At 39.1% G+C, this 12789-nt stretch overlaps 1 protein-coding gene across 1 annotated transcript; it reads right to left on the bottom strand.

The window, feature by feature from the left end:
- Positions 1-4741: 4741 nt before the first annotated feature.
- On the bottom strand, positions 4742-11880 carry cyb5r2 (cytochrome b5 reductase 2). Its single transcript, XM_080875209.1, has 9 exons — positions 11774-11880; positions 11488-11634; positions 10819-10891; positions 10336-10442; positions 9244-9373; positions 9039-9122; positions 8583-8668; positions 8377-8476; positions 4742-5190 (listed from the first exon to the last, which is right to left on the bottom strand). The coding sequence occupies exons 1-9, from the start codon at positions 11786-11788 to the stop codon at positions 5018-5020; spliced, it is 915 nt and encodes a 304-aa protein (XP_080731335.1). The 5' UTR covers positions 11789-11880; the 3' UTR covers positions 4742-5017.
- Between the last annotated feature and the right edge of the window lie 909 nt (positions 11881-12789).

The raw sequence follows: 12789 nt of genomic DNA, 5'->3' as shown, positions 1-12789 counted from the left end.
GGAAATTTTGGGGGTATACATATTGTGAACGCCCCCTACAGACATAAATACTCCACATTACTGATAAAAAAAAAGATCTTAACACTAATTAACCACTCCTTTGTTGTTGTTCTTGTTTTTTAACCAACTTTGCAAAATACTGCAGATAACAGCACCAGGATTAGTTATTGTCAGGGGTAAAGGAAGTCTTCAGATTTACTACATCAGAAACTTATATTATTGCATCTCATTTACAGGTAAAAGTTCAAGTTCTACTTGAGCAAAAGTACACAAGTACCGTCAGGCCAATATATGTGGCTGACCTGTGCTGCGTTCATTTCACAAATCCCTTTACTGTTGTAGCTGGTGGGGTACTGTTATTTATTTATTTATTTATTTATTTATTTATTTATTTATTTGTATTGTTATTGTGTAGCAGCGCAGCTCTGTTTGCATAATATAAACAGTGAAGGTGAAAGCTGAACGCTAACCTTTTTCCACTCCATATGTTTTTTTTGTTTTTAATTTTACCAGTATGTCTCAAATTTTATTCCAATGGGAAAGTGCAACCATCCATTGTATCAGGAACAGAAATGGAGAAGAATACAGTACAAGTAGTGTAAGCAGAGCACTTGTCTTATTTTACATCAGGTGTGGTTGCTTCAGTGTGCTTTAAGCTTTGTTCTTTGTTTTAAATGTTAACTTTGTGAGGCAGGATGTTGAATCCATCAATCATGGAAGGAATGAAAAACAGGATGGACAAAAAGTGAAATAAAGGACTCCCATTTTGTGGTTAAGTTAGTTTCCAACTTTTGCTTCATGCCTTCATCTAAAACTTAATTTAGTTTATCTGGCTCCTCTTAAAGAGGATGTGTCAGGGAACTGTTTCCAATAACATTAACCTTTGGTACAGGAAAAACACATCCCCTTTTCACTGTACTAGTGTCAATAAATTCAAGCCAAGTAGAGTAACATATTTTTGCTTATTAAGAAGCTTGTAGTGCTAATTTCAAGATTGTACAATTCAAACTTTTAGTACAAAGCAGCGTCTTTAAAATAATACACACAATATTTAAATAAGTACAACCACCGTGATAAATATTAAATATTGTAGTGGTTAAAATGTAAGATGACACGCCTCTGCACAGGCCAGGTATCTATGTGTGTGATTGCATTAGCTGTTTTAGTGCTTCTCAGAATAAAAGGGTGTTTTCAGTCTTTTCAAAATTTGCCAGCTGTGCACAAGCGTGTCTGGGAAAACATGTAAAAACACTCAAGTGGTAATAAAAAGGTGCAAGTACAAAGGTTTGCATATTTAAAAAAAGAGCCAAGTCTGAGGCCTCAGGAGAAGAGCAGTTTCTGGAGCCCTGAGGATGTTATCAAAGCTAGAAGTTCAGAGTGGACAGCCACATCTACGCTGAAAATCACTTTCCTCTATTCCTCTAAGCTTTCAACAACTTACTCTGGTTTTTGTGCTACTACTACACCTGACATTCATTGCTCCTACAAATGTACTCTAAAACTCGAAAGAGACATTCAAAAACACATCTAAAGCTGCCACTTCTATCCATTCTAGCTCTGCACATCTCCTCAGGCCAAATGTAGAATGTGGAGAAGCTGGCAACCAGAGAGAGGCGAGCGCAGCTCCTCTGGCAGTACTGTGTAATGTACTATAGGTGTAGCGGACTGGAGAGAATTGTATGAGTGGTTGTGTGTGAGGGTGGGTGGGGTTTGCAACATCATGCATTGGCCAGTTCCTCAGCTTCATCTCTGTTTTCATTGATCTCAGCCAGCGTCCTGACGAAGCGGGTCCACTCATCCGCTTTGGGAACACAGATTTGCTCGCCAACATCATAGACCTGAACCTGTCCCTCTGAGTCCCCAGTGGCAATCTCCTTTCCAGTGTGAGACCATCTGACACGGTTCAGTGCCGGAGCCCCATCCACATACACACTAGCAGTTGGAACTTCGGTATCATTGTTGAGGTTCCACAAGTCCAGACGTCCAGCTAAGTCCACACAAGCAAACAGGGCAGGGTGTGTTGGAGACCACATCACATCGTAGACGTAGTCACAACTGTCCTCAAAAGAGTATAGTGGACGGGTACTCTTAGTGCTCCAGAGTTTGACGGTTCAGTCAAACGAGGACGAGATGAAGAGGTGAGAGAAATCAACAGGTCCTCCAGCACTGTGGCAGCTCAGTCCAGTAACCGGACCATGGTGGCCTTCAAACACTTCAGTGATGCCTGCCTTTCCACTCCATAAGTTAATGTGAGGGTTCCTGATGGTTAGGGACAAATGCAAATGCACTGCAGGGTGCTGTAAACGGCCCAAACCTCAGTCAGGAGAACAACTGAGAGAATCCATCCACAATACCAGGTTAGTCATTAATATACTGCTGCATGTAGTTACATTGTAAAACTGAACTTTAAAATGAATAGTGGTAATAATAACCAAGAGAGACTGACAGTGATCACCGACTTTTTAGGGGCTTGTTGAGATTAAATAGAACAAGATACAAAGCGTTAAAACATGTTAAAATAACAACAGCCTTAATAAACACAGCTGCCAAATATTCTGAGGAGTACAACTCGGAATAGAAAGTAAAGACTTCTCTTTCAATCTCTATGAAATCTTTGCATTCAGTCCCATTTATCAGCAGGCTTGTAATTAAATTTCTCAGCTGTCTACATTTCTCCAGCTTACTAAAATACAATGAATTTTTTTCACCCGCCTCAATCCATTTGGCTCTTCATCTTATGAAAGCACCCTGGGCTTTCTCAAGGTAAAGATCATCTAATTTAGTCTGGTACTCCATCAATTTATTTTTCTGTTGTTTTCCCTGTTTTTCTGTTTGGTTTTTCTTTACTACAGCACTGAGTTATTTCTCGAAGTAAATTACTTTCATATTCTCATTTTTCCATATTCAGTTATTTGCAGAATTTTATAGTAAATTCTTTGATCTTGAATTGAACAAATTCCAATTTCTGTATAATACACACTATTGATTCCTTATTTTCAGTATCTCTGATTATATGTCTAATTTTATCACGATATTCATCCCTATTTAAAAGGCTGGCATTGAATTCCCAATATTAATATCCCCTGCTACTAAGTTTCTTCCTTGTTGGTTTTGGCTTTAGAGATTTTAGATTGTGAGGTACACCAAAAAATGGCATCGCTCACCAACCAATAATCAATTCCTGACCTGCTTTCTCCATTAGGTTTAAACCACGAATATTTCTTAAGTCCAGGATTCATACATCTCCAAATGTCTGTGAAATTATTATCACAAGCAAAGTTCTCAATAATGTTATTCTGCTGCCTCCTTCCTAAGCGAGGCGCCCATCTGTCCATCCATTCATCTGGTGTCACGTTCCCATCGCCTCCAACGACAATATAATCTGTGGGGTACATAACTTTAACTCTGAAATCACATTTGTTAAATTTTCCAATAGACTTTTATTTTGACCCTGATTATTTATGTCCATAAAGCCTTGTGACAATAAGGAATAAACCTTCGCATTTCAACACTACAGTTAACCAGTGGCCCTCTCTGTCAGCTTTGTAAGTTATAATTTACCCTGGGAATTTATTAAAACAAATCGCCACACCTCCAGATGGATTAGATCCATGGCTGAAAAGAATCTGGTCTCCCCACCGATTAGTCCAAAATGTAACATCAGCATCTACAGAGTGAGTGTCTTGTAGAAATAAAGAGTGACATTTTTGCCCCTTGCAAAATAAAAGAGTGCATTTTTTCTTAACAAGGTCCTTCAAACCCTGAATGTTTAATGAACTAAATATAATTTGTGAGTGAACCATAACAAGTAAAGAAAAAATGAAATGGAAAAAAATAAAGAGGTATGAGTTTAACCCATAACTCTTGTCACCCACTCAGTGACTAGTAACCTCTCATTTTCAGCTGAGCTCTGTTGTCCCATTAATAATAATCCACCGTATAACAGTCTGAGCCTTTCATTTAGCGTCGCCAATCCTCCGTCCTTCAATGTATCCACGAGGACCTCGGAAAAAGGTCAGTCTTGCTTGCTTGTTCAATTTGAGGCCACATCTGCTTCCTCTCTTCCAAATCCTCCCGCGGCAGTACCTCAGCAAAGTGAACAGACAGCCGAACCGACTCCTTCAGATCGTAGTTGTCTTTGGTCAGCTGCTCATATCTTCTCTCCAACTCTTTAACCTTCTGTCTACATTCTTTCACCTCCTCCAAGTTGAACTGAACAGCTTTCGATAGGATGGCTAGCCTTTTTAAAAAGTATAAAAAATATACAAACCAAAGATATAGTTGTAAAGAGCAGAAATATTCTAAAATTTGAAAAAACATACGAAGGCAAGAAGAAGAATAAAGAGAAAGAATAAAGAGAAACAGGAAAGTGTGGATGCCTACAACATTCACTCAATAAACAAAATAACAGGGTTATGAATCATGCATCGTGTGGCAACAAAATAGAAAATGTAAATAAGTGTCAGGTCTGTCATTAAACAATTTCAGTTATGAATCAGTTCATTCAACAGTTTTTGCATATTTGATTGGATATGTGAAAAATGCATGGATGGATGGTTTCCTGTTCAATCTATTGGAAGAAAATAATCAGATTTTAAAAAACTTATATGGTAAATACATTTGCAATAAAAAAATTTAAAAAGTGATGTGAATAAACTGTGAATACATTTTAATTTTCACATTTCTAACAAAAGCAGACGTTTGTATATTGCTTCAGCTGCATGTTATGTTCTGCACCTTTTCTGTTCACCTTTGCTCACTGATTAGTCAGCACTTGAGGAATTAAGTGGTAATGTGAAGAATAACAAAAACACTAATGCAGCATGATGTATACACAAAATCAACACTTGTTTTTCGTCTTTATTTTGCATCTTTTACACGTGGTAGTGTCACTGATATCAAAACTCACACATAACCTGAATGAAATACAGAAAATTACAAACAGGTCATTTAAATGACAGTCGTTTGTGATTTTGAATGGAAGGAACATCTGCAGCGACTGCTAAACGACGAGATACTAGTATGTAAAGATGTTTTCCGTTCTGTGTCCCAGCTTTTCCAGATTTGGCAGACAGGCATTCTGGATCATAGGCGCAGGGCCGCAGAGGACGATGAGGACATCGTTGGATGCAGCGGGGAGGTGATCCTTGATCATGTCATAGGTCACAAATCCTGAGCTGTAGCTCCAGTCTGGAGAATAAGATCAAAGAACCACAAAGCTGAATTTTCACCAGTATGTGCACAATTCGGATCGTGTTTTTAGCACAGGCTTACTGAAATGTGAAAGCGTTTCAGTCGTGCATGATGTCATAGGGTTTATTGTACCAAACAGCCACAAGAAAAAACAGTACAGCCGATCTATATATGGCTTATTCAACATAGAAGCGTGTCTTTTATTCTGCTTTTTACTCCTTCTCTAAACGCTGAATATTAAACACTTCTTCTTTCTCTCATTTTGAATCTGTCTCTGTCCTCAAGGCCTCAGAGAAAGGAAGGGAGGCCTTTTGGTGAAAGGCAGGCAGAACTAAAAGACAACCTCCATTAACAGATAAAACAGGAGACATTCAAAGAAAGATGACACTGTCTGCTGCGGTTTTTGGTGAGACGAAGATTTTAGTGTCAATGAAGCCATTTGCTGAAGATGCTTGTTCAACAACAGTCATCTCTCCATCAAAGGCCAGCAAATAATGGCACTGCTAATGAAGAGCTCTTCAAATAAATAATGATCAAGGGCTGATGTGTCCCCTTTCTGAGGGGAGCTAATGAAGACGTGACACAACAAAATAAAAGGTCTCCACAACAGAGATTATGTAACAATAATATGCTTGTTAATTCAAGCTGGCTTTAAGGATTATACGAGAGAAAACGGGAATGTTTTGCTAAGCTACTGTAACACCTCGTGGGAAGTATCTCCCTCCTCAGCCCGCAGGGATTTTCCTTCAGCTGAGGCGTCTTTGTTTGGTGTCAGCAGTGAAACCAAACGCCTGAGTATCAAGATTTATCCTGCTGCATGTAGCCTGGAGAGTCTCTAATACTCACATACAGGCCTGCCGTATATCCTGTGTGGTAAAATGATCAAATTAGTCACAGAAAATGTTTCTCAGCATCAACTTGAATGTAGTTACAAAGTTATAAAGCCACTGTAGGACTTAATTTGTATGTATGTTTGGATGCTGTCTGGCCAATATGTTTGGAAAGGTTACAAGTATCAGTTTGAAGTCACTATTGGTCATTTTTAACAATAAAGGTTTTCCTTAATGGATAATCTGAGTAAGGCTGTGGTCACAGCAATTTTATCATCTCTAAGCATTTTAAGCTTCATCTGGGGCTCCAAAAGGTTAGGGTTAAGGTCAGGGTCAGCTTGTTCATGCGACCTGCATCTCAGTCTGTTCTCTAAAACCTAAAAGAGGAATTATGGATTGGATCAACTGGTCCCTAAATGCAATTGACACCCCTTTCTCAACGAGAAGTTTGGGCTTGGGTGAGCCTGAGTGCTCCGGATCCAACGCCACCTCCAACGCTTACCTCCCCTCTGATGTGGACATCGGGTCAGTTGGAGGCGCAGTCGAAAGATTGCAGCGGTCCCAGATCAGATGTACACACTGGAACTCTTTCCCATGTTGCTTGTCTGTGTTTATTGTGCTATGGTGTGTTGATATCTTTGCATTCCTGTATTATCCTTTTGTGTTACACATTTCAATGTTTTTTTCCTCACTACCTGGCCTGACCTGTCTCCCCAATGTGATGTTTGTGTATTGTATGTACGGTCGGCAAGGTCTGTCATCTTGGTTGTGGGCAAAAGACCTGCGACTGACATCTCATCATCATCTTCTTCATTTGCTATTTCCTGATATCAGGCGTATTTTTAAAGCCAAGAAAATATTACTCATATCTGGTTTACTTCACAAGAAAAAGGGAAAAATACTAGTAATGATTTATCTTCATTCCCTGTTGGTTTTCTAAGACAACAAAGACATCTTCAGAGTAACATAAATAGAAATGAAATGAAAGACTAGGTGAAGATAAGAAGGTCCATATTCACATATATTCATAAAACAAATGGTGAAACTCATTATGGATTTACAAACATCTTCCTTTTCTTTTTGCAGAACTTCTTCTGTACAACTCGTGCACTCACACATCACAGGTGAGTCACACAGGTGCACTGCTACATGGCAGTCACGAGTGAGGGAGTAAAAAACAACACTGGCTGGGAATTTGCAACACAAAGGAAGTGTTGTCTCTGCAGACGGAGCAGCATGAGAATTTTGTCAGAGTTGTGCTTCTAGGCACCTGATGAACTGAAGCTGCCAACTTGACCCCATTCATATGCAGACTGATATCGACTTGACTCCATCTTGTGGCAACATTTATGGCAGGTTTTAGAGCCAGTGTTGGTAAGCGTGGGGAAAAACAATCCATACAGAATAATATTGGAATATTCTGTGTGGTGATTATGATATTTGCAATATATTACTTGAACTGTCTCAACTGAAAAACATTCAGTATTTGAACACACCCAGCTTTCCCCTTCTACCTGAGAGCTCATGGTTAATGGTTCAGTCACACAAGGAAAAATAGGACAGCAGCCTCTTTGCAACTGAAAAATATCATCGGCTGCCTGCGTTTGTCGTACTGAATTATTTCACATTCTGTGAGCGATTGCAACTTGTGGTGACTAAATAGTTCCCCTTAAGGATGTTGCACATCCACAGCTGCTTTTGATTGCACAAGTTGCCTGATAGGAAGAAACATTTCTGCAAACAGTCGCCGTCTGACTTTGACTGCAATCATTTTCTCAGAGATTGTTGAAGGTTTGCAAATAGTTGATGTCTAGTTATAAATGCAGACAAATTACCAATAAGTTGTCATCAGTCTGAGTCTTTGTCAGTGAGCACAGATCAACAGGATTTGAATCTGGTTGTATTCTGGTTAATTTACTATAGCACGGTTAAAATTGAACTTCTATGAAATTGAACTTTCTGTCTATGCAGACTCCAACAGATATGTGATTTTTGCTGATTTATCACAGTTAGTTGCTGTATTATCAGAAACTCCGATTCAGGCTGATATTAGTCTGGCAACATTTATAGTCTGGCAGGTTTTAGCGACAGTGCTGGTATGCTTGATAATTGCATTTTGCAGCAAAAATAAATGATAAAAGAAATAACTGTAGTGATATAGCTTTATCTTATTGAATATACTGTTTTATATATGCATTAAGTGTATTGTAATCGTGGAAGCATTTGTCTCAATGCTGCTTTTTTCCACATTCAGACTATGAATTAGTGCTTAAACTGAGCCTCCCACTCTATTCTGGAGTGAACATTACACAGAGTGAATTTTAGATCCATAGATGAAGACATTTCCTCTTACTCTGTGGAGGTTTGTCCAGTGTGAACCACAGCTGAAGTCTCTCAGGATGGTTCTTCTTCACCTCCTCCAGCTCCTCCCTCAGTAAGATGTCTTTCTCAGTCTAAGATAAAGTAAAACCCAGTAAAGCGGTTTGACCACAACACTTTCCCTTTATATGCAGTTATAGAATTCAACTGAGACAACGCAATATCCCGCACACAGCTGACCTGGTTGGCGAATATGAGAGAGCACTTGGTGTTGTCAGTGGAGTCTGATGAGATACTGCGAATTAACTGCAGCATAGGAGTGATACCTGGGAGGGTGAAAGACACTGGAGTTAGTCTCAGAGGTGAAATACAGACTTTTCTCATTTTTCCAGTGAACTGAATGTGTCAGCAGTGCAAAGCAAATATCAAAACTTTCTAAAAGTTAAAGCATGTCACAGATTTGAGGACCACACGAGCAGAACAGCTCTTTTCAAACGCTCTGTATTACATCCCAGTCGTCTAAAACACACTAAAATAATAACATGATGCAGTAAAGCACTTGAAAAGTGTGATTACACGCAGGCCTTAGAATCACTTTAAGGTAAATAACACTTCTGCAGATTTTTGTCCTCTGTGATGTTCCTCTGAATGAAGTGCGTGTATAGTTAAAGTTATTAGAGTGATCTGAAAATGGACCTGTTCCGCCAGCGATCATTCCCACGTGCTTAAACTTCCGAACCTTTGGCTCCGACTTCTTATCTGGTCTGATGGCAAACTGACCTGAGTGGATGACACAAAGTCTCAACCAAAGCAGATCACACAGCGCCTCCTGCTGGTGTCAGCAGGTTAATGTAGAAACTTCTTTTTTTGGTTCTTTTCATAAAAAACACCATCACCACACCATTGCCCTTATACACCAGGAGTCCATTGGGCCCTCTGAAGTCAATAGTGTCTCCAATGGTCATGCCGTCCAGGTACTGCGACATCTTCCCTCCATCAGGGAAAGACGGGTGGGTGTTCTTGTAGTAGACCTGGAGGAGTTTACAGAAGGACATCACATTTTTATTTTCACCTTCTTATGCAGTCTCATTTTCCACAACAGTGCAATAAAAATGACTTCCAGGCTCTCAAATGATCCACTCAGCCGGTAATAATCAAATGTCAAACTTTAGACATATTGTCTAATATTACTATTGATATGGCCTTTTTCTCTTACTGGAAAAGCTTCCCTATAATCCAGAAAACAGAAAAAGAGTATGTAAAACCAATATTCAAAATTTTATTTATGCTTTTGGAGAAAGCATCACGATCACAGTTATGTGACAAATGATAAAACCTGTGCGGTACAAAGCATCTCACAACATTGTGCTTCAGTTTTCTGTATGAATGATATTCTAGTGTTAGCTGTTAGCTTAGCACTCAGTAATTTTATATACATATAAAATTACTCCAGAACATCGACGTAACTTTGTGCTAGACATTGGGGAGGGTCAAGATCTCTGTCTAAATAAATAAATCTGGGTAAATTCCCAGATGATTAAACATGCAACTGTTTTGTTGGTAATAACTGAAATGAGTAAAGAAAATCAACAGCCTATTTATGCAAGATAATTCACAATTTTATTGGGGGGGGGGGGGGGGGGGGGGTTATATATTGGTTGGGTCTGATTATTGGAGGGGTCATAACCCCCCTAACCCCCCTGGAACTTACGCTCCTGCTCCAACAGGCTCAGTTTTTTTAAGGTATTATTGCTTCAGACTTGGTTGCCTATTAAAAACAAACTCATGGCCTTTCATCAGTTTCTAGGGCTTTGTACAAATGGCTTATAGTGTAATAAAAGTGATAAAAGTGTTTATTAAGCAATGACTGACTGTCCAACTGATAATCTCACTGACGATAGTAGCTCAGGATGCAATACAGACACTCAGATCTTTACCAAATTTCTTAATAATTGCTCTACAGATCAAATGTGAACATGTTAAGGTTAACCACCTTAACCACGAGGTCAACATATCCTTGGTGCTCATCACTGGAGACTGGAGTGTAGGCTCTAACCGCCAGAACGCCGTTCACCTTTGCTGACAAGTACACGTGCTGGCCTGCACAGTGGACAGAGACGGGGAAGAGAAGTGGCAGGTTTGGTGTAGTGTTGGGTTAAAGTGAAACAGGACGGTGGGGAAAATGTTGATACAGGAAATGAGGGCAGTTCTACGGCTGCAGCAAGGAATCGTGAGCATCACTGTCAAGTGCTAATACTTATCTATTCTAATCAAAGTCCAATAATTTTTTATTTTTGATGTTTAACCGGTGTAATCGGCAAGTGAGCTTGCCTTCTTGTTTTTTTGTCTGGTTATACCGCAGCATAAGTATGAGGAAGTGCTAAAAGTGCTGAGTGCTCAGATAAGAAAATCTGCATGCTTGCTTTTTCTACTAGGATTTTATCAGAAGAGAGAAAGAAAAGAGCTGGTACAGTACCTACTGGCAGCCCAAGGATGTGACTTGCAGATGGAAGGCCAAACCGAAATTTCTTTGTGTCATGACTGATTTCCTGCACAAGGACACAGCCACAGTACCATAAAAAGAGAAAATACATATAATATTATCCTTCTGGGCTGGCTAAATAAATCTCCCATGGCTTCTGTTTGAAGCTTTATGTTTATGCAATACATTAACAGATATTTGTCCTATTATGTAACTGCATCTTAAGGGTATTTAAAACATAAAGACCGTTCCAGGCCTGCAAACCGGTGCACTGCACAAAAACAGAGCTGTTACAGCTAACTCAGTGAGAGCAGCAAATCTATCACTGCACCCCCAATAATACTTTCTTATGATGGGAATTTTTGATGAAAGAATGAGTCCTACATTGCCCACAATGCAACTCAACAGACCTTAATGTTTAAAATGTGGTGTGTGAAAGGACTTACACGGGCTCTTGGTACACTAAATCTGAACTGTTCTTTTTTAGGGTCTTTGAGTGAATTTCAAAGATTACTGAACAGAAATCTTGTGACTACAAATATGCAAATCTTGTTTTTTTTTTGCAGTCATTTAAAAATGTACGTGCTTATTTATCATAAACATAGATGCAGGTCTAAACACACACTGGATTTTGTTAAGCCTGTAAGTTTGTATGCAGCCCACCTCTTTGCGTATAAGTGGGAGAGGATATTTCACTGTGGGATCTTGGAGAGTGACGGGCAGCTTCTTCGTCTTCTCACCTGAAGAACCTAGCAGGAAGTAGAAAACTGTTCCTACCAACACAAAGACAGCCACCAATCCAGGGATCACCTGCAGGACAAAGATCAAAGTGTGAACATGCTGCATTCAGCCGTTTGTAGCACGCATAGCGACTTGCACAACAGTTAAGATAGAGAAACAGTTTACATTCAATAACTGAAAGGAGAAATAAAGCTCATTTTTTTCTCACCAAGGTCTCGTCCATGTTTAACGTGACAAATTAGTCAGTCAGAGCCTCCCTCTCCTCCCACAGACCAGAGTCCACACAGTTAAGGCAGTGACAGCCTTGCCGCATTCACTCTACACACAAATCTCAAAAGGGGCTTGGCTTCCCACTGAGGTGAAAGGTGACACGGGGCCCGAAGCACCAATAGGAAGACAGATTTCATCATGACGCTATATAGTACAGAGGTGGTATTCAGACAGTGAGGAGCAGAGCCTTGAAATCACACCACTGACAGAGGGGAGGAGAGACAGGCATATCAGATTATATAACAAAGACCTTCACTGCTCTGTACAGGGGCACAAAATACTTTACTCACTTCAGAGAAAAACATGCTTTTCAGAAAATAATGAACTCGTGTATGAATATTTCCACAAAAAGGCATCTAATTCATTAATTTATTCAAGTTAAACACAACAGTGATAAAAGTTTTAGCTGGCATTAAATATGTCCTTGAGTTAACTAGTAATCTTTAACTGTGAGCCCAGTCTTAATGAATCACTGTGAAGCAAGTTCTTTCTTTCTTTTTCGGTACAAAGTAACCGAAATACAAAAAGGCAAGAAAAACAAAAATCAGCCTTTCCACCATATCTCATGATCAAACTTAGTTTGGTTAAAAAAATCTGAGAAATTAGAGAACAATGTTCAAAAACTTGTTTTTTTATACTAATGAAAGAAAAAGTGGGGCAAATATTATGAATCCTTACATTGTTTTTAATGCATTTGTGTTTGAAGAACAGTAAAAAGTAAAAGCGCTCAATGCAGCAAAAGTCACTGTGAATCTATTGCAATAACACACTCTATCATTATAATCACTGAATGCATTAAAACAATAGTATTTTAATGTTGTACTATGTTGCATGGATTAATGTATCTTATTCTATCATTTAAGAATTTTTACAAATGCAAAGTACACAAGAGCATATTATGGCAATGCATGCGTAAGCTGCAAGTTCATTGAATTTGTGCTTAAGTATAGCTCA

Source organism: Rhamphochromis sp. 'chilingali' (assembly GCF_963969265.1).
Source record: "Rhamphochromis sp. 'chilingali' genome assembly, chromosome: 2".
NCBI classification, from domain to species: Eukaryota; Metazoa; Chordata; class Actinopteri; order Cichliformes; family Cichlidae; genus Rhamphochromis; species Rhamphochromis sp. 'chilingali'.
Note: the sequence above shows the minus strand (reverse complement) of the source record. Positions and strands in the feature narration are given on the sequence as shown.